At 35.4% G+C, this 21943-nt stretch overlaps 2 protein-coding genes across 2 annotated transcripts; one reads left to right on the plus strand and one right to left on the minus strand.

Annotated features, from left to right (window-relative positions):
• Nucleotides 1–1157: 1157 nt before the first annotated feature.
• LOC140861394 (uncharacterized) lies at nucleotides 1158–1745 on the minus strand. The gene is made up of 2 exons (XM_073264416.1): nucleotides 1568–1745; nucleotides 1158–1471 (listed from the first exon to the last, which is right to left on the minus strand). The coding sequence occupies exons 1-2, from the start codon at nucleotides 1743–1745 to the stop codon at nucleotides 1158–1160; spliced, it is 492 nt and encodes a 163-aa protein (XP_073120517.1).
• Nucleotides 1746–6669: 4924 nt separating this feature from the next.
• LOC140860253 (putative E3 ubiquitin-protein ligase LIN-1) lies at nucleotides 6670–13652 on the plus strand. Its single transcript, XM_073263180.1, has 16 exons — nucleotides 6670–7497; nucleotides 7580–7649; nucleotides 7754–7948; nucleotides 8040–8143; nucleotides 8231–9385; nucleotides 9460–9601; nucleotides 9701–9946; nucleotides 10027–10321; nucleotides 10391–10512; nucleotides 10580–10699; nucleotides 10814–10945; nucleotides 11038–11160; nucleotides 11235–11492; nucleotides 11574–11699; nucleotides 11803–11919; nucleotides 13461–13652. Exons 1-16 carry the CDS (start codon nucleotides 6761–6763, stop codon nucleotides 13476–13478), a joined length of 3960 nt encoding a protein of 1319 aa, XP_073119281.1. The 5' UTR covers nucleotides 6670–6760; the 3' UTR covers nucleotides 13479–13652.
• The last annotated feature ends 8291 nt before the right edge of the window (nucleotides 13653–21943 follow it).

A 21943-nucleotide genomic window follows, 5' to 3' on the forward strand; every position in this document is an offset into this window, starting at 1 on the left:
CTTATTAATCAACACATTGATAATAAGAACGTCAGAAAACTCAAGTCTGATAGTACCCAACCAGGCATGTAAACATCTAGCAGCATCGCTTACATGACTCCCTAGGTATCAAATGATAGTGCCTGCAAGAACCAATCAATTATGGTTAGCGTATAGTACGGTCCCTTCAACTCATATATCCCGACCGATTCGACAACCATTGGTTTATCGAGAGTTGTCATTGAATCAATAACTATGTGTCATGCCGTAGTTGCATCGAAAATGTAATTCAAGAAACTCCTTTCTTAATTACACTTACTCTGATCAGAGATTTCAAGCTACGTATGCATGATATAACATAGGATATCCATACCCGTAGGTAAGCGGTGAATCCCCGACTACAATGCATTGACTCCTATATGTTTCGTCACAACACCCAACATTGCCACCTGATGACCCCAGATGAGCCGGTAAACAAGTCAAAGTGAAGCACTAGCATATAGAGTCTCCATGTTGTCCCAGGTTATAAGGACTAATGGTGTACAACCATAAACTAGGACTTCTCCACTCGATAAGTGAGAACCACTTGGAAAATCCTTTAGGGAGGGTTGTTCAGTGCACTCTACAAGGAGCACCTATTTGCATGCTTGGACATCTCCATGTCCCCTACCAATGAAACATGGTACTCACATTGCAAATACTAGTCTCAAGCTCGAGCGGCCTTTATCCTTCTTTATGGCGGCTGAATCGACTAAGAACAGTTTAGAATATACAGTATTCCAAATATGAGTTTCATGATAGTCATCACATGACCATCTCATATTCTTTCTACTATTTGTATATTCAAGGGCTTTATCTATGCAGCTTGCATGGGTATAAAGATAAAGATGTGCCAAATTAAATAATGTCAAATATTATTAAAATAAAGATTGTCATACAAGAGTTCTCTCAAGGACCATCGGCCAACACATTGGCTCGACGGGCACCTACTCTAACACACACTTGCTGCAAGACATACCTAAAGATACAGAACTTTGTCCCATTCCAAACAGCTTCGAGCCACTGGAACTAGAAGAACTGCTCCCTGGATTTTTGAATTGCTTCCCCTTCGGTCAAAATTTATCTCTTCGGTTACCGCCATTGCTTCCTCCCTCATATCTCGGTGACTGATTCTGAAACTAAGACGGTTTATTCTGAAATTGTCTCGGTTGCTGAGATACAAACTGAGCTCCTCTCTGTTTCATCAAAACTGCTTCGGATCCTTTGGCTTGATTCAGTGCATCAGCAAAATTATCGGGCCTTCCAGTATTTACCAGTGTAAAGATATCGAGATTCAAGCCATTTATGAACTGATCAGCTTTTGCTTCCTCGTTATCGGCTATATGTGGCGCAAATCTCAACTGACTATTGAACATGGCTTTATATTCTTCAATATTCAAATTTCCTTGCCTCAAGGTAGCAAACTCGGCCCCTTTATCTTTTCTATAAGAGACTGGAAAGAAGCGCTTATAAAACTCAATCTTAAACAAACTCTAGAAAATAACTGTACCTTGATTCTCTAGGGCTTTTTTCATCGAAATCCACCAACTTTTTGCAATACCCTGAAGCTGATGAACAACTAGCCAGATTCGATGGTCGTCTATGTAATCCAGAGAATCGAATAACTGTTCGATGTCTTCCAACCAACTTTCGCAATCAACTGCATTTTCGGTGCCCTTCAGAGTCGGTGGTTTGAAAGATTGAAACCTCTTCAGCAAGGTTTCCATCGGTGTCGCAGTGACATCCATCGACTCAGTCTCAGTACTACCCTGATCATTCGAAGGAGTTACTGCTGGTCGTTCCCCTGTTCAAACTCGATGAGGAGCCATATCTGATATTCAAGAGGTTAGGACACAAATATCTCAATTTCAACAAATCTGTGTACATTATTCTCCAATCGGTATACTCATTCAATCTCAGAAGTATTCGAACTCAAATCAGAAATCAATTACAATTCGTATCTCAAGTAATTCATGTTTTACGATTTAAAATCTCAAAATCATTTAATTCAAATAATTCTCAATTAATAAAGCATGCTTACATGGAATCCAAATAATCAAATAAGGAATTTAATCACATGCGAGAAATTAAATCAAGCGGACTCGATCTACCCCGCTCACTTCTAATTCAGTTCAAGAGACTTATCGCTCTGATACCACTTAATGTGAGGACCTCGGTTCTAATCATCTAATCATGAATAAATCATTCATGCATCAACAATAATCCAAGGCTTAAAGTAAAGAAATTTTTTTTTAAAAAAATGCACGGACTCCGTGCACACCTTTGTACTCAGGTCCGTGCATTAATCTGTAGCCAAGAATCAACGGCTGCAAAGTACACGGACCCCGTGCCACCTCCGTGTGAAGGTCCGTGCACAAAAACTGCACTAAAATGCCAACTCTCTGTTTTCTGCACGGACTCTGTGCCTCTTATGTGCCAGGGTCCGTGCATAGCCAAAAATAATCAATACACATGCGAAGGTACACGGACCTAGGCACGGAGGATGCACAGGGTATGTGCCCTACTAAAATTCAGAAAAATAAAGGCACTTCAAATCTGAATCTTCCAAATACTACTCAATTCAACAAACCAAAACGTGCATTTAATACATCAATCTAGTAATATCAAATACATGAAGTGTTTAGAGTAGTTAAAGTACTAAACATGTAGAAACATGCATCGATACAAGGTTTGCAATATTTAAAAATACAAACAAACAAGTTCAAATAACAACTTTGACTTCTAAAACGATTCTCCACTTCTATCATTCCAACTCGATCTATTAATGTCTCATCTGACCCGATCCTACCCCACCTGTTGTCAAGTACACATACAAAAACAAGACAACAGCCGGATAACTTCGGTGAGAATAATATTTCCTGTAAAAGAAACATAACATGCAATATCAAATAGGATATCAAAATCATGATATAACAAGAATATTCTACGACAATAAATAAATATGAAATGCATGTCTTTAAAATCGAGATTATCAAAACGGATAATCAAAGAATCTGGTTTCTTTTTTTGGGATCCCGAGAACAAGATATCGTGACAACTCACCTACACTTCCAATCGGGGTGGTGTCACGTATCTCAATTCTCTATACTTTGATGCAACTATAATGAGTATTCGGACACTAGGTGTGACTCAACGTCCCCGGCCACTCAAATACAGTTCTCAAACATCAAATTCAAGACTGGGCGACTAAGCCCTTTTAAATCAATCATTCAGGCTCAGTATGAATGCAAATATGAATCGTAATGCATTCAACTAATTAAGACAATAAAAAGCTTTTTAGTGAGAGCACATATTCAATCAATATCAATTAATCATGCAAGTATGTGATTTAGTGAACTCGATAATCAATTCGGATTCGAGTGTTCATCCTTTTCTACATAGATGTCAGCTTTTTAGATTCAAAGAATCCAAAGGACAAGCTACAATGAGAAAAGATTCCAATCAAAATCTATTCAAACACCATTCAAACAATCAAGGTAAAATAGTTACAAATCTCGATCAATTCTTCGACGTTTCGAATTCTGCCAACTCCGAGTTCACAGCCTTCCAACAAATCTGTACGGAGATGCATATATAGAAACTCAAGATTAATCATTCAACTTGACTCAATTCAAAACTCAATCAAACTTTCGAAACTCATAAATTCTCGAACCGGCGGCATAACGGCTAATAAACGGCCAACTGAAAATCAACAAACTCAGCACATCTATCAAATACAACTCATATCTTCTCATATCAACTTCAATCTCATCAAAACCATCAACATCAAAATACCCCATTTTAAAACATCAGCTATATAATCATAACAAATCCAAACACTGATATATTTCTGATACGTCTTAGATATACTATCATGACTAGCTCAAGAAAACGTATATCCAATAAAAATCAAATTCCATCAACATCCAAAAATAGAAGCATAATAGATCGGAATAAAAAGTAGTGAACACAATATCAAATTTCAAATTTTGAACCGAAAATTAGTATATTATCATATATAAAGTTTATGAAAATTTTTACACATATATGGACACACAAAAAATAACTAAATTGAATAAAATGTTAATATTTATATATAGATATAGATGACAACCATACCCTTAAACTATATAAAATTGATATCTTTTAGTTATTTAAATTTTAATAATCACACCACAAAAAATATGTTTATATAATTATTATTACATTATGAATTTTGTATCAAAAATAATTTATTTTTAATAACATGAATGCATGAAAAAATATATATTATTAATAAAAAAAAATAAAAATGATAAAAAAATTGAATGCACAAAAAATATATAAGATTAAAAAAATAAAAATATAAAAAATTACAAAAATATAAGAAATCCGACTTTCATATGATTCTAATACACAAGATATGTACAAAAAAATTTATGAAAATGCAATATATTTTTCAAAAAAATAAATTCTTGTAATAAAATATGAATGAAATTTTATAAATTCTATTAGAAACTATTAAAACTAATATATAAATAAAATTTACCAATGTGATTTATTAAGTGTGTAAATGTCAACTTGTAATTTTAGACCTTGAACAAAAAAGCAAAAGGCAAAAAAAGAATCAAATTTGTGCTTCTGGCTTTAGAATAAAAGTTGTAGAAGCTAAAACTGAATTTGACACACAAACAATAAAAAAAACAGCTATAATATAAGAATTCCTTTATAGAAATTCTACCAAACACTCCCTTAATAAAGAAACCTTAATAAAAAAAAACTCCACTATATAGAGTAATCGATTTTGGGTGTAGAATATGTTGGATTTGGAGATTTATTCCAGTTTGCAGCACATCATTTTTTTTTGAGTTATTTAAACCGACCATCCCTGTGAAATATTGAAAATGCACACTTCTCCTCTGTGAAATTTTAATAGGCATCTTCAACCCTGACCTTTTTAAAAATTAGCACACTCGCCCCTTCAGATGAGTGATTGTTGCGCACGCGCCCCTCATGCGACTGGGCAAAGATTTTGATATTTGTTTTGCACCAAATACCCCTGTGAAATATTAAAAATGCATATTTAACCCCTGTGAAAATAATTTTTAAATATATTCAACCCATAATACACAATTTTTATTAAAATATAATTATAAAATATTTAGCAAACCTTTTTGGTTTATTAATTTTATTTTTATTTTTAAATTTATTATGATTATATAATTGTTTTCTAAAAAATATTTTTATTTTATGTTGTTATCATTATTTTATTAAACTTTTTTCTTGTTTCCAACTTCTCCATTAAAAATACATTCATATACGATATTTAAATACCTAAAAGTACCAAAATATTAAATCAAAATGATAAGTGAATGATAAGTACCAAATATTTTTAATTTTATTTATTTTTATATTTAATTTTAAATTTTAAATTTTTAATTAATTTATTTTTTAAAAAAATATTAATTTATCTCGTTATCATTATTTTATCAAATTACTTCGTGTTTTCAACTTCTCCATTAAACATGATTCATAAATAAGGATTTAAATATCTGAAAATACCAAAATATTGAATCAAATGATAAGTTCATGAATGTTACTTTTTTGATTTAGAATTATATAAGTATGTTATTTTTTTATTATTTATTACAAATTGTGCAATGCATATTCTCGAAAAATTTAAATTTTGGTTCAATAATATGTAGTCCTAAATCGAAAAAATAATATGTTTGAACTTATCAGTTTATTTCAATATTTTGGTACTTGAAATAATTTAAATACTTGTTTATGAATGCATGTTTAATGAAAAATTAAAAATACGAATTGAATTTAATAAAATAATGATAACAGTATAAATTTATAATATTTTTTAGAAAATAATTAATTAATAATAATACATTTAAAATAACAAAATTAAAATTAATAAAACAAAAAATGTTTTTTAAATATTTATAATTGGATTTTATTAAAAATTATGTATTAATGGTTGAATAGATTTCAAATTATTTTCACGGGGTCAAATATGCATTTTTAATATTTCGCAGGGGTATTTGGTGCAAAAAAAATATCAAAATATTTGTCCAATCGCATGAGGGGCGCGTGCGCAGCAATCACTCATTTGAAGGGGCGAGTGTGCTAATTTTTTAAAAGGTCAGGGTTAAAGATGCCTATTAAAATTTTACAGGGAAGAAGTGTGCATTTTCAATATTTCATAGGGGTGATTGATGCAAATAACTCTTTTTTTTTAACGAAATAAGAATTAATAAAAGGTAATTGGGTAAAAATAGAACTACACCGAGCATGTCCGGATGATTATAATAAACCTAAATACATCCTAACAAATCCACGATGACACATCATTATAGTTGGAATGGATAATGCTAAAGGTACAACAAATATCGTGTACAAGGATATTTACAACCATTATATCGTGATATTTGTTATTTTATCGCGAAATTTTGTATTTAATTTATGGTGAGATTTTGATATATTTAATTTTGATTTGTTGTATAAAATTGGTTGTACATGTAGCATTGCTCTCGTTGGAATAGACCAAAATCTTAATGCGCCAAGAGTTAACAATTGCAGGAAATGAAATGACAAACCATTAATTATTTTCTGTTTTCTGCCCTTTTTTCTGGAGGAATCAAAGATAGTGAGTTTTGAATTTGTCTGCATTTGTCACGAGCAAAGCTAGAAACCTCTATCTATTCTAAGTCCATTTTTCATCGTATGGTTTCCTTCTCTTCTTCAGGAAGTGATAATGTCACAATATCCAGTGGCTCCTCAAATCCCGCTAAAATTATCTTCCGACAATCATAAACTAGACTTTGATTCTGTACGCGCACTGGTGGTCATACTCAATCAGCACGTGAATGCCATAATTGAAGATGCTGGATCCATCAAAGCTCTGAAACTCAAATGTACTTCCAGGCTCAAGATTCAGGCTCAGGAATTCTTGGAGTTCTCGGAGCATTCCGTGCTGTCCAATCTCTACTGGGGTATAGAAAGCATTGAGGTTGCTGCTTGGGCCAAAGATAAGGCGTGGAGGCTCGAAAACTCCGAAAGAATGCTTCAGGTCCCCGCCTCACTCGATGAAAATGGAGTCACGTTAGGGATGGACAACACTTTACTAGTGTGCTGCGCTTACTTTTACCTGTCTGTGGTCGAAGGGATTAGAAAGAACGAGTGGCAAGTTGCTATGCATTTTCTTCAAGCGCTTCTGGTTTCTCCCAGGCTTGTGTACACTGAATTTGCACCTGGGATATGCCAAGATTTGTTCCCTTTGTTCGTCAGGCAGAAGATTTCGAAACCACGTGTGAGTCCGGTCACGTTTCAAGAGCTTAATGATGAGATGATTGACGAAATGATTAGATGGATTTCGAGGATTTATAAGCCATGGCTGATGTATTATCATATCATGTCTAGAGGAGATTTTGCTCAGGGAAGTGGAGGGTGTGATGATCTGAGCTCTGCAGATGATCACTTACAGTATACCATGTAAGCTTTTATGTCATTTCTTTGTAGAAATTCAGTGTTGAAGTGAAAACATTATATGTCTCATTGTGTGCTTTGGGCACAGGGTTAAGAAGTCTAGAAGCGTTGAGTCTCAGACTTCGTGTGAATTCAGGGATGGACAGACTTATTATGGTGTATGTTTCCTCATCTTTACCAATTGATTAGAGGCCAAATAATTGCCATTCTGTTTTAAATCTTTCGATACATCTGATGTTCAAGTTGGAAACAACTGATTCAGATTAAGAAGATTCACTTTCAAGAAAAAGTCAATAACTCCAAAAACGATGACAAAACGGTACCATTCTCAGAGAATAGCTGCACTATTGAGGATGCATCAATCTCCAATATGAAATGCCTTAAAGATATGCTAGCAGAATCCCACTCGAATTCTCCGGTTTCCATGCATTCACCCAATAACTCCGACTTTGCCAGCGTATGACACATCACACTCAACATTTGTTTAATTTTTTAAAAACATTTGAACTGAAAAATTATGCGGTATATTGTCTCCAATTTCAATCTAGGTCTGTGAAGAAGAACAAGACTCTTTGAGTTCACTGCGGACAGGGGCACTTCATAGAGATGAGGAGAAAATGGAAGTTGTGAATCAGCATGGATCAGTTTCATGGTAAATTTACAGTTTAAAATTTATTATTTAATATATGATTGTCAGTTTGATCGCTACATGGTAACGTTTGGTGCTAAAACGAGACAGGAACTTGGCAGCCCCTTGTTCCAAATCGAAGAAAGAAAGTGTATTATCTACTCTTCAAGCTTCATCGCATCAAATGCAAAGGGATTTGAGTGAAATAAAGGTCATTGAATGCTTCTCTCGCAGTTTCTCCACCTCGTTCTGTGATATTGATGTGTCAAAACTAAGCAGCAGAAAAATGGACCCGTTAGATGAACATGTAGATAGTGACGAGAAATTACAAACCCATCAGTATATTGGATCGCTTGCTTTGAAAAATTATCAGCTATCAAGAACACTTCAGCGAAAAAGTTACTCAAGAATGAAGAAAAGCTCAAGCTGTAGAACCGATTTACCAAATCGTCGTTACCCATTACTGGAAGAAAACGTCCATATTGAACAAATAGGCATACTCGAGAAGATAATCACTAAGATGTGCTTCGCTGAAGAGCTAGTAAATGGCGGAGAAGACTACATAGTTGAAGTGAACAAGATATACAAAATATTGAGTAGCAAGTCAGAACTAAAATATTCGATCTTGAAGGACATGATACTAGATCAGTTGCTAGCAGCCTTTTCAAGTTCTAAAGAGGAAACAGTTGTCAGAACATCGTTGGCAATTCTCTCGACTATTGCTGCAACAAATAAGACAGCTATCGAGGAGATCAAGAACAAAGGGTTGCAATTATATGATTTGGCAACTGCCCTTAAAAGAAATGTTCATGAAGCTGTTGTCCTGATCTATTTGATTAGTCCTTCTCCTGCTGAAATTAAAACACTGGAACTTCTACCTTTTCTGGTGGAATTAGTGTGTACCTTTTCAAGGAATTACAAGGTAGAACTAACGTCGTTTCTCCTGACTCCTCCAGCTGCATCATTGATGATCATTGAGATTTTAGTGTCTGCATTTGATTATGAAACGAATAGCATGCATTTGGCAGCAATAAGCTCACCAAGAGTACTTTCTGGGCTCTTGCAAGTACCGAGAAAAGATAATAAAGAAGAGATGATATCTTTGGCTTCCATTCTTGTTAAGTGTATGAGGTTTGATGGGAAATGCAGGAAGTATGTAGCAGAGTTTTCTTTAGTGGATCCTTTTGTTGCTCTGTTGTGGAGTAGCCAGAAACGTTTCACGAATGCCGCATTAGAATTTTTCCATGAACTGCTAAGAATTCCACGGTATGAATAAACGTCCCTTATAGAGCCGCTCCATAAGTAGAGAGTTAGGGTGATGTGATCTTTTCTTGAAACAGGTCACAAGGCATTAGTTTGTTGGAGCAGATACAAAAGCAAGGAAGCATCAATAATATGTGTGCTCTATTCCTACTCACACAAAATTCCGAACCTGAGCACAAACTTCTTGCAGCTCATCTATTACTTCAGTTAGAAGTTCTTGTACGTCTGTTTTCAACATTTTTGCACAAATTTAGCTGAGTGTCCTATATGTTTTCTCCTTCAAATAATGTAAACTCCTTGATAAAAAAATATTTCCAGGAAGGCTCGTCTACGAAAAGCATGTATAGGGAAGAGGCAGTAGTAGCCCTCTTCGAGTCACTTTCATGTGAAGAGATGCCTGCCACACAAGCTTCATGCTCTTTCATATTGGCAAATCTTGGTGGAACTTTCTCTTGGATGGGGGAACCATATACGATGCCATGGATGGTGAAAAAGACCGGTTTAACCTTGCCACAACATCGGAATTTGATAAAAAACTTTGATTTCTCCGATCCATGCTTACAGGTAATCCAAATTCGAGTTTTCATGAGTTAAAACAACTGTATGACTCGAACTACTCAAGAAAGAAAACCATTACCTAACAGGATGTGGGAGTAGATGTCTGGTGCAGTAAAACTGCACAACGTATTGTGCACATTGGTGCTCCTGTTTTTCAGGCATTAGAAAAAGGACTAAAGTGCAAGTCAAAGCGAGTATCAAGAGACTGTCTCACTGCTATTGCTTGGCTCGGGTGTGAGCTCGTTAAAGGTCCCGATGAACTGAGAAATTCTGCTTGTGAGATCATACTACACACTGTTGAACAATATGTGCATCCTGGTTTAGAGCTCGAAGAAAGACTCTTGGCTTGCCTGTGCATTTACAATTACACTTCTGGCAGAGGTAACGAATATCATTAAACAAAAAAAAAGAATGAGAACAAGATCAAATTTTGTTGGTTTCTTGTGACAGGTATGAATAAAATAATCAATCTATCAGAAGGGGTGCGAGAATCACTGAGACGTCTCTCGAATATTACATGGATGGCCGAAGAATTACTCAAAGTAGCCGATTATTTCCAGCCGGATAAATGGGTGAGCATGATTCTTCTTGTTGTGGTAATAATACATGAACTTCTTCTGACTTTAAATGCAAACACAGCGAATATCTTGTGTCCACAGCCAAATTCTAGAAGTGGGAGATAGAAGTAGTGGAGCTGTGACTGCTCTAATCTACTACAAGGGACAGCTGTGCGGTGGATATGCAGATGGTTCAATCAAAGTTAGTTAAATTATTCATTCTTTTGAATCATCGTTGTACAAGTTACCAAAAGTATTTAAATCTTATGTGGTCATGGCCTAACACAGATGTTTCTTTTTTCTAATATCATTATAGGTTTGGGATATTAAAGGGCACACTGCCACACTTTTGCATGTAGTAAAAGAGCATAAAAAAGCTGTTACTTGCTTTTCACTGTATGAACCTGGGGACTGCCTTCTGAGTGGATCTTCAGACAGGACAATTAAGGTGATTGATCGAATTTAGTTGTTGAATTCATCACCTCCTCATTTTTGTGGGATAGATGAAAGCCTTGGTAACCTTCCTTATATTTTTTCAAGATGTGGCAAATGCACAAGAGGAATCTTGAATGCATTGAAGTAATACCAACAAAGGAATCGGTCAAATGTATGGATTCTTGGGGAGAATTGATTTTTGCAATCACAAAAAGCCACAAGTTGAAGGTAAAACTGTAAAAACATGCAAAAATTCGAAGTGTACATGTTATGGAGTTGGTAAAAAATTTTCTTGTCTTCAGGCAATTGATGTTTCTAGGAAATGCAAAGATGTTTTCAAGAACAAACGTGTGAAATGCATCAAAGTGACGGCACATGGAAAGCTTTATGCTGGCTGCAGTGATTCAAGTATCCAGGAGATGATGATAACAAACAACCGGCATCATGAAATCAAAGCACCATCAAAAAGTTGGATCCAAAGCAAGCCCATATGTTCAGTTTCGGTTTATAAAGACTGGTTGTATTGTTCGAGTTTTGTTGTTGAAGGTTCAAAAATGAAGGTAAATAACAGAAGAAAGATCTGAAATCTACTTGTTCTTCGTTTAATGTAGTTAACGATGTATAATGGGATGAAAAATTAGGACTGGAGAAGAAGCATCGGGCCTCAAATATCAATCGTTCCAGACAAGGGAGGAAGCATTTTGGCCATGGAAGTAGTGGAAGATTTCATATACTTACATTGCAGCAAATCAATGAGCAGTCTTCAGGTACTCGACACCTTTCGGAACGATCATCAAACATTGGTTTATTAGACTTCTTGAAACTCATTAAAACCGAGATGCATACTGAGAGGCACCGTATACACGACAGATATGGTTAAGAGGGACACAACACAAAGTTGGAAGACTATCAGCTGGAAGCAAGATAACTTGCTTACTCTCAGCAAATGAGATGATAGTGTGTGGCACCGAAACCGGAGTACTCAAGGTATGGTGATAATTTATACGTCGTACTCTCATACATGATATCATCGTGTTGATCAGATTTCACAACATCATGATCAACGTGCATGTTGGTTCGCTTAGTCGTGTCGCGCCCAAATTAACCCAACTCATAATTAACAATGAAAAATGTAGTAGTGCGAGTAGAGATCGTTCCCACGAGGAAAGGTAAATTCAATTGTATTCTTAAAAATACTGGAAATAAATAAAAGGGGATTTTGAGATTTGAGATCAACTATAGAAAATTTTAAGCAATTAAAATTAAAATTGTCACTATCATGCAAGAATAACAATTCAACTAGAGAAATCAATAAGAGACGAGACTTGGTATCGGTCGACTACACCTTTGATATTCATTCATTCAATCATCGATTTTCTAAAAATAATCAATCCTATCAAATATTCATCATCGAAAATCAAACTCCTGTTTCACCTTAATTTTAGCTAATTAGAAAACAGCATTCTAAATTAACCCGTACCAATAAATTATCCCGGATTCAGCGATCTAGATTTAAATTTACGGTAGCATTCAAACTAGTAAAACTGACGAATCTAGACAACACAAACACCAGCGGTTGTATTTAGCCTAGTCAATAATTGATCCTACGATTTAATAAATTCAACAGCAGAAAACATCAAACGTAGTTGCTTCGCAAATTAGTTAACTCAAACAATTACGGATTTGAATTCTAATTTAGCTATAGTTTGCAAAACAAAATCATAAGATGGTCAATTCTAAAATCTCGCATACAACCATGAAATAAAACAGATCAATTATTGATACTTAATAAGAATTAAACACTACAATTCGAATCTCATGAATAAATTATATCAAAGTTTCGTCTCCCTCAACCAAGTATAAAAGTTTAGCTACAACGATTCATCCAAAAACTCAAGAAAAAATCAAAAGAAGAGAAGAAAACTTAAGAGAGAGATGGAAAATAAAACCTAGCCGCTAAGAGAGAATGTCGCAGTCTGATAATTCCCTCAAAAACGGAATTAAAAAACCTAATAAAGCCTAGAGTCCAAAATAACAAAGTTTCCAAAATTAAAAAATTATTCCCGAACAGACTTGCGCGCTCGAGCGCATGAGTACGTCCGCTCTAGCGCACTGAAATATGCCTTCTCACTGTCTTGAAATTCCGATGCCCGCGCTCGATCGCGTGAGTTCGTCCGCTCGAGCGCGCTCAAAATTGCTATCCCACTGCCTTCACAATCCAGATGTTGCGCTCGATCGTATGAGTACGTGGGATCGAGCGCATGAGTTTTGGCCAACATTCTGCCCTTTCTTTCTTCAACTTGATATCTCCTACACATTAAACCCGAGAACATGTTATGAAGCTATATGCATGCAAAAGACAAAACTAAGATAAAACAAGAACAAAAGCAAATGAATGCATGCAAACTACTAACAAAATAACATCAAAATATGCAAACAAAACACGACTATCACATGTCAGTCGGTGTAGTGATGTAATTATAGAGATTTATTGATTACTAAAATAACATGCTATTCGAAATTGACAGGGATGGATTCCTCTTTAGCAGATGATTAGCAAGAGCATGAATTCAATCTCATTCAACTGAATATTAAATTATTTTTATTGTTTTTTGTAATGTCAATGTAAATTGATTGTGTTTTCTATCCAAGTGTAAGCAGTAAGCAGGCTATAACATTATCCATTTTTGTGTTTGTTGGATATTAGAGATCTACTCCAATATGAAATTAGATGTTTATTACATCATTAGCACAATCTAACGTACACGGCATATCACGCCCACAAGTTTCTACGAACCGATGAAAAATTTCTTGTATATTATCCCTGGAGAAATTTCTGAAGTTAGAAATGAGAGCTAGGCCACTCACCTGCCTCTCTAGCTACCATTGAATAATTCGAAGAGATAGCAAAGACAAAACATGTGTTCGTATAGCCATCTTTATGTTTCATTCTTGAGTGAAAGTTTAAGGTTTAGAGGCACTTAATCGGGTGTGCCTATTTTTGCAAGAGTTCTGGCATGTTGTTGGTTCAAGTGTGATTGAAATCGAGTATTCCGACAAAAATAGGATAAATAAACCAAAAAAAAAAAAAAATTAAATATAAAGTTAGATCAAATATTGCACTGAGATCAAATATTGACCAGTTAGACGATCAAAAGTCTATGAATAAGCCAAGTTAAAAAACCTGTTTTGCTTTTTTCCCCGAATACTTTATCATCTTTAGAAATGAAATTTTAATTTGGAGAATATATTCATGGTCAATGGGAAAATGATTTTTTTTTTTTTTTTGTATAATTTTGGGATTTTGTCTATTTACTTCCCAAAGTTTGGATTTGGTACACCAATTATTTTAATACAAGGCTAATACAAGGCAAAGTCTTCAACTTCCTTTGACCGAGTATTCTAGTTAAATATTTATTTAATACCTTTTTGGCACATTAACACGTATCATATGACAATGAGTAACACTCCTGTGCAACGGTCTCATTCGTGAGACGGGTCAACCCTATCCATATTTATAATAATAAGTAATACTTTTGACATAAAATGTAATACTTTTTAATGGATAACCCATATAAGAGACCCGTCACACGAATATGACCCGTGCAATGGTTGCATACAAGTGTTTGCCTATGACAATCTCTCAAACATGAGTATAATCAATTTACTTTTAAAAAGGTTCAAAACTCGACTATCAACACGATTATCGCTTTAATTCATGTGTGACATATCTTAGCCATGAAAATCTCACACTCCTTTCTTTTTACCCCAGGAAAAAAGAAACCAATTTTGGGAGCATAAAAACCATTTTTAGATAGAAACTATTATCAAATTCTTTGATCGTATAGTAGTGAACATATAGAGAACAAATGTGTTGTATATATTGATAAAATATATGTTCATTTTTTTTATGTAGTACAGAGTAATTGCTATTACGATTTTGTCCAATTATTTGAAAACAATTATATATATTTTGAGATATTAGATTAAATTTAAAATTAAGAGATTGAAACCTTGATTGAAGTATATGCTATGTGAACAATTGTTGTATAGCCCCCTATACAGCCTCATTGAATCGCCTTTGTCATCCACCTTTCGTTCAAATTCGGATTGTAAATAATATCAATAACTTCGACCAAATTATATCTACTTTCAGAACGATTCGTGTGGATCAGTTAAGCTATGTATTGCATTATATGCTAGTATGTTCTTACCAAAATTATGTTCTTTATGAAAGCATGAAGTTTACTAAATGTTATGGACGTGCTTATCTTATTTTATTTAGCATGCATGATTTTCAAGAACGAAAGAATTCAAAGAGCATGACATGTCAATTTTCAAGCTATTTTCAAGGTTACAAGATGATTTTAAGATATTTTTAAGTATGTTTCATGAACGATAAGAAGTTTTATGATGGAAATGTTTTATAATGAGAATGATGAAGTTATGAGAAAGTTTGTGATAGTGATGTTTATGATGAGAAAGCATGATGAAGTTACAAAGTTATGATGATGAATGATGTTATGTATGCATGCATGTAAATATTTTGATGTCTTGTGTGGATTTGTGGTGGCAAATATGGGATTGGTGCCTCATGATGAGCTTCGGGGAGGGTCTTTCCAAAAAAGGAAAGTTTAAGCGGCACAAGGGCGAGATGATACGCATATTGACACAAGGCTGGTATGGGTTGTATCAAACTATATATATGTCTGTTGTATAACGACTGTGATCACGACCCTCAAATTCTCTAATGGTTGTCATATTTACACATATGTCATCACTCCAAAATGAAGAAGTTGACTTTTATGAGTTATTGCATGATGTTTATGTTTATGTTTTGCACGTCCAAAGCTTTATGATTTTTGTTACGTATATGGATATTCTTGTTGTGTCTTTTGACTCACTATGCTTGCTTGGTGCAAATTTTAAAAGAGAAGTAAATGCAAATTTCAATCATGATTTATCGAACTCGCAAACGCGATGAATGTTCTGCACTGCTGTATTTAAATATTTTCCCCTCACTTTTCCGCATCTTAATTCTTGAAAATGTTTAAAAATACGGGACATCACAAGTACCAACTGCGGTTGGAAATCTCACAACAGATTCTCTTAGTCACAAGGTGAGGTTATCTGTTTTTCATACCAGTGTCAATGCATGTATCATCCAGAAGTGTTGTTCTTTGGGATTCAGTTTCTGACAAAAGAAAGGGATGGAAAGTATTCGGGTATCAAGCATCCTATCTGAATCAGCTTTGTATGTACAGATCAGGGAAGCTCAATTTTCTGATCTGAAAGTGCCGAAGTAAGCTAGGCTAGCTAATGGAGACAACAAATCTGGCTTCATGTTCAGACAGATGCAACGTTGTATCTGTCAAGAAGGGTTAGTACCGAGGGATTCTGAATTGAGAGAAGAAATTCTAGCCCAGTCTCACCGGAGCAAGCTTAGCATTCACCTGGGAAGCCCAAAGATGTATAAGGATCTAAGGACTCAATTCTGGTGGAAAGGCATGAAGCATGTGAAAGAGTGGGTGCCCAGTTAGCCAACTTGTGGCTAAGGGCTTTTATGACTCTATGTAAAACAATCTTTTGTTTAATATAATTTACACTTTTATAATGGCATTGACTTTATCTTTCTTCATATTGTTATATTATGATATACTATTGTTGTTTTGATAAAGACCTTGAATATACTATAGTGTATGTAAGATGTGGTAGTACATGGGGATGGCTATCATGAAACACATCTTATAGTCACTGTATATTCTAAACTGTTCCTAGTCAATTGAGCCGTCCGCAAATAAGGATAAGGATCGCTCGAGATTGAGACTAGCATTTGAGATGTCGAGTACCACGTTTCATTGGTATGGAACATAGAGATGTTCAAAGCATGCAAATGGATATTCATATGATGAATGATCGAACTACCCTATTCGGACTTTCCAAGTGGTTATCACTTATCGAGTGGATAAAGTCCGCGGTTTTGGTTGTACACCATTAGTCCTTATTACTTGAAACATCATTGAGACTCTATATGCTAATACTGTACTTTGACTCGTTTACCGACTCTATTGGGGTCATCAGGTGTCGGGATTGGGTACAGTTACGACACATATAGGAGTCGATGCCTTGTTGTCAAGGATTCACCACATACTTGCGAGTTTGGATATCCTATGCGATCTGAGGAGATATTAGTGTGACGAATCTCTGGCCAGAGTACATGATGTGTTTTAGGTTAATTGGTTATCCTAGTAACACATGCGATGTCACTATTTGATCTCCAAGATGTAATGCATAGTTATCGAATCTCGAACGACTCTCGATATACCAATGGTTGTTGATTCGATCGGGATATATGGATGAAGGGACTGTACTGTACGCTAACCAAAATCTACTGGTTCTTGCAGGCACTATCAGTAATACCTAGGGAATCATGGGGCGATGTTGCTAGGCGCTCTTACCATGATTCGATGGGTAAGTCGGAAATTGTTGTTCCGAGTCACAAGGAGTTGTGAGCCCACGGCTAGCTGTATTCCTGAACCATTGAGGGTTACACAAGTAATGGATTACTAAAACCCCGTAGAGATAGTTAAATTTAAAGAGTTAAATTTAATGAAAGAGAAGTTGGACTTCTTAACTAAAGGGAGTGAGATTTCCTAAAATGACATAGGGATGGGCTTTTTTGGAAATCACTGAATTCGGATTCAGAAAAATTATCTTGACTCTAAAAGATGCAGAAATGGTTTTTGTGCACATTGGTGAAATCAGTTTATCAATCGGAGTCACGATGAATTTTATATTAATTTCTATAACAACGGGCTTGGCTTGTTGGGCTTAAGTTATGGATTGTGGGTTTTAAGGAGTTAGAGTCCTAACACAATTATAACTTAACCTAGTCTAGAAATTATCTATAACTACATGTAGTGGGTTCGAAAATTGTGTGTGATTCAGTCTTCAAATTTTCGAACACTGCATATTATTTTCTAAGGGTTTTTCGAAAATCCTTGTCCCTTTCGGAGAAAATTCGGCTTGTGATTTTTATGAAAAATTACAATCTGAATTAACAGATCATATCTGTTTATTCTCTACGCAAACTTTTGATTGATTTCTAGTGAAGTCAACCAGAGGGTTTCTGTTTTCTGTTCGTGGACCTTATTCCGGTGATTGATCGTGACGCCATCATTGAAAGAGTGGGTGCCCGGTGAGCCAACTTGTGGCTAAGGGCTTTGATGACTCTTTGTATAAACAATCTTTTGTTTAATATAATTTACACTTTTATTAATGGCAATGACTTTGTCTTTCTTCATATTGTGATATTGTGATATACTATTGTTGTTTTGATAAAGACCTTGAATATACTATAGTGTATGTAAGATGTGGTAGAACATGGGGATGTCTATCATGAAACGCATCTTATAGTCACTGTATATTCTAAACTGTTCCTAGTCGATTGAGCCGTCCGATAATAAGGATAAGGATCGCTCGAGTTTGAGACTAGCATTTGCGATGCGGAGTACCACGTTTCATTGGTAAGGAACATAGAGATGTTCGAAGCATGCAAATGGATATTCATATGATGAATGATCGAACTATCCTATCCGGACTTTCCAAGTGGTTATCACTTATCGAGTGGATATAGTCCGCGGTTTTGGTTGTACACCATTAGTCCTTACTACTTGAGACATCATTGAGACTCTATATGCTAGTACTGTGCTTTGACTCGTTTACCGACTCTATTGGGGTCATCAGGTGTCGGGATTGGGTACAGTTACAACACATATAGGAGTCGATGCTTTGTTGTCAAGGATTCACCACATACTTGCGAGTGTGGATATCCTATGCGATCTGAGGAGATATTAGTGTGACGAATCTCTGGCCAGAGTACATGATGTGATTTAAGAAATGGTTTCTTAGTAGCACATGCGATGTCACTATTTGATCTTCAAGATGCATTGCATAGTTATCGAATCTCGAGCGACTCTCGATATACCAATGGTTGTTGATTCGATCGGGATATTTGGATGAAGGGACCGTACTGTACGCTAACCAAAATCTACTGGTTCTTGTAGGCACTATCAGTGATACCTAGGGAATCATGGGGCGATGTTGCTAGGCGCTCATACCATGATTCGATGGGCAAGTCGGAAATTGTTGTTCCGAGTCACAAGGAGTTGTGAGCCCACGGCTAGCTGTATCCCTGAACCATTGAGGGTCACACAGTGTAATGGATTTTTAATCCCCGTTGAGATAGTTAAATTTAAAGAGTTAAATTTAATGAACGAAGAAGTTGGACTTCTTATTTAAGAGTAGAGGAGTAAGATTTCCTAAAATGACATAGGGATGGCCATTTTTGGAAATCACTGAATTCGGATTCAGAAATATTTATCTTGAATTTAAAACGTGCAGAAATGGTTTCTGTGCACATTGGTGAAATCGGTTTATCAATCGGAGTCACGATGAATTTTATATTAATTTCTGAACATGCGGGCTTTGCTTGTCGGGATTGAACCTATGACTAATGGGCCCTAAGCTGTTAGTGGCCTACATTATAAATAAGTTATTGCAGTACAGAAATTACACACAACAAGTCACAAGGATTTTTCGAAAACCCTAGTTGATTTTAAAAAGGTGGCCGTCCCCCCTCTCTCCCTCTACTCGAGAAAAATCCAGCCTGTGATTTTGAATTACAGTCTGGTTTAATGGATCAAATTCGTTAATATCTTCGTAGAAAACTTCTGATAGATTTTCTAGTGCAATCTATCAGAGGGATTAAATATCTATTCGTGGACCTGATTGAAGAACAGTTCGTCCATCAGTTCCAGGGATATACAACAAGAGCAGAGAAATCTGTTGGCGTCCAAAATCTCGATTCGAGATTAAAGGTAAAAATTTTATAAATATTATTTAATTTTTACACACACAATTTAATCGTAAGGTTGATACCCATTATGGAATCGTTCCATACAAAAAAATTTTAAACTTCCGCTGCACCGGGTATCAATCATAATTGATCTGAACGCCGCGTTTTCCAACAGTGGTATCAGAGACAGGTTGCTCAGATCAAGCGATTAAATTAATCGATTGTACAAAAATTTTTAGGCCTCGGTTTTTTGAAACAAAATAAATATTTTAAAATAAAAATAATTTTTTTTCGGGCAAAAACTCGGGCAGCGATTGGATCGCTGCCCAGGGCAGGGGCAGCGATCGTCGCTGCCCGACGCCGCGCTGGGCGCTGCCCAGGGCAGCGATCGTCGCTGCCCTAGGGGCAGCCGGGCTGCCCGGCCCGGGAACGTCCCGGGCGGCCCGCGGGAAAAATTATTTTTAATTTTTTAAATTAAATTTTAATATGTTAAAATTCTATTTTTGGTCCGATCGAAAATTGTTTTGATTGGTCCACGAGGCGTCGGATCGAATTGTTCGAGTCCGAAAATTTTAAAATTGATTTTTGGATAAATTTGAATTTTTGGAAAATTTTAATATTTTATCCTTTAATTGAATTTTGAAATTAATTATTTTTGGTACAATTGATGATAAGATATGATCTTATGGATATATTGAATAAATATGATTTTATGTATAAAATTGGATTTTATAGATAAAATATGATTTTATTTGATAAAAAGATAAAATATGATTTTATATGTAAAATAAGATTTTATGTATGAAATATGATTTTATCCTTTTAAATTTAAATTGCCATTGCATGTTATCCAATAAATTAATTTTGAATTAAATGTTATTGGATAAGGATGATCGATTGCCATGACCAATTTTGTAGGTGTATGTTAGGAATTTACATTTGTTTTATTGTTGTTGGTTTTATTAATGGGCCTGGTTTATGGCCCAATATGAATGTCATATGTAATAAAAGTGGGCTTGGTTTATGGCCCGTTCCCACCCCTTAAAAATGTATCCCCTACTTGTCATTGTTATTTATTGTAAATACATTAGATTTAGTGGGAGATCAAGAATTTGAAGATGGAGGTGGGCCCAGCAGACAATAAAGACAGAAGAAATGTAAATTGGAAGCAAATGTAATAGGATTGCATTGCATACTGCATATTACCTAGGATTGGACTAAGACTCGTGATTGGCAACCACGGATCGATTAGAAATGGAATCGATCATCCTATATAATATGTGATATTATAGTTGTATGCATGTTTTAGACATAATTGTGTGAATCCGGCAAGCATACAAAATTTTTAAAAATGATGAGACAAATTTTTATAATTAAAAATCCCTCATTTTAAATATGATTTAAAATTGATATCAAGATAAATAAAGGAAATTTAAATTTGTTTAAATGTTCCTACCTTCCATCAACGATCAATGTATGAGATGCTACCCGCGGATACGGTCCGGCTCATATTATTGGGGGGGCCCGTTCGTCGGAAAGCTGTACATTGGATCGACACATGTTGTAAGTTGGGTGGAACTCCCATGGGATCGGCTCATATTATTGGGGGATCCACATTGCGACCGTCCATCACAACTTAATATTGATGGGTCATCTTGACATGTCACAATAAACGGCGTCATATTATTGGGCCCTTATTGGACATGAGGTAAAAACATGGAGGTTGCTTTGGAACAAATTGGGCTCTACCATTTGAAAATTATGGTTGGCTGATATTATTCGGGACCATAAGTTTGTCAATTGGACTCCATGTTCTCACTAAGGAAAATAGTTTCCCGTTTTCACTAGAGGGTAGTGAAATCGTCAAAATAGTGGGAGTAAGATTCATAAAATAAATTTTGCCTATTTTATGTCTTAGTAAATTGCTTAAACAATCACTGATATTTATCTGTTTCTTTTCAGTATTTCATAAGATGAATTCGCGTAATCCACTTTTCTCGATCCTCGAACAAAATAAGTTGACTGGCGCAAACTATACGGAATGGTTCCGTAAGTTGAAGATTGTCTTGACTTCGGAGAAGATGCTCTACGTGTTAGAAAAATCTCCTTCGAAGAAAGCACCAGCTGACGTAAGTCCGGAGGAGTTAGCCAAGC

The sequence above is a fragment of the Henckelia pumila genome, chromosome 4, assembly GCF_033568475.1.
Source record: "Henckelia pumila isolate YLH828 chromosome 4, ASM3356847v2, whole genome shotgun sequence".
NCBI classification, from domain to species: Eukaryota; Viridiplantae; Streptophyta; class Magnoliopsida; order Lamiales; family Gesneriaceae; genus Henckelia; species Henckelia pumila.

Coding starts and splice junctions, on each gene's coding strand:
- LOC140860253 (XM_073263180.1), top strand. CDS start 6,761: ATGTCACAATATCCAGTGGCTCCTCAAATCCCGCTAAAATTATCTTCC. Junction 10,322..10,390: donor CAATTACACTTCTGGCAGAG/GTAACGAATATC, acceptor TTCTTGTGACAG/GTATGAATAAAATAATCAAT. Junction 10,513..10,579: donor ATTTCCAGCCGGATAAATGG/GTGAGCATGATT, acceptor ATGCAAACACAG/CGAATATCTTGTGTCCACAG.
- LOC140861394 (XM_073264416.1), bottom strand. CDS start 1,745: ATGGAAACCTTGCTGAAGAGGTTTCAATCTTTCAAACCACCGACTCTG. Junction 1,472..1,567: donor GCTTCAGGGTATTGCAAAAA/GTTGGTGGATTT, acceptor GCTTCTTTCCAG/TCTCTTATAGAAAAGATAAA.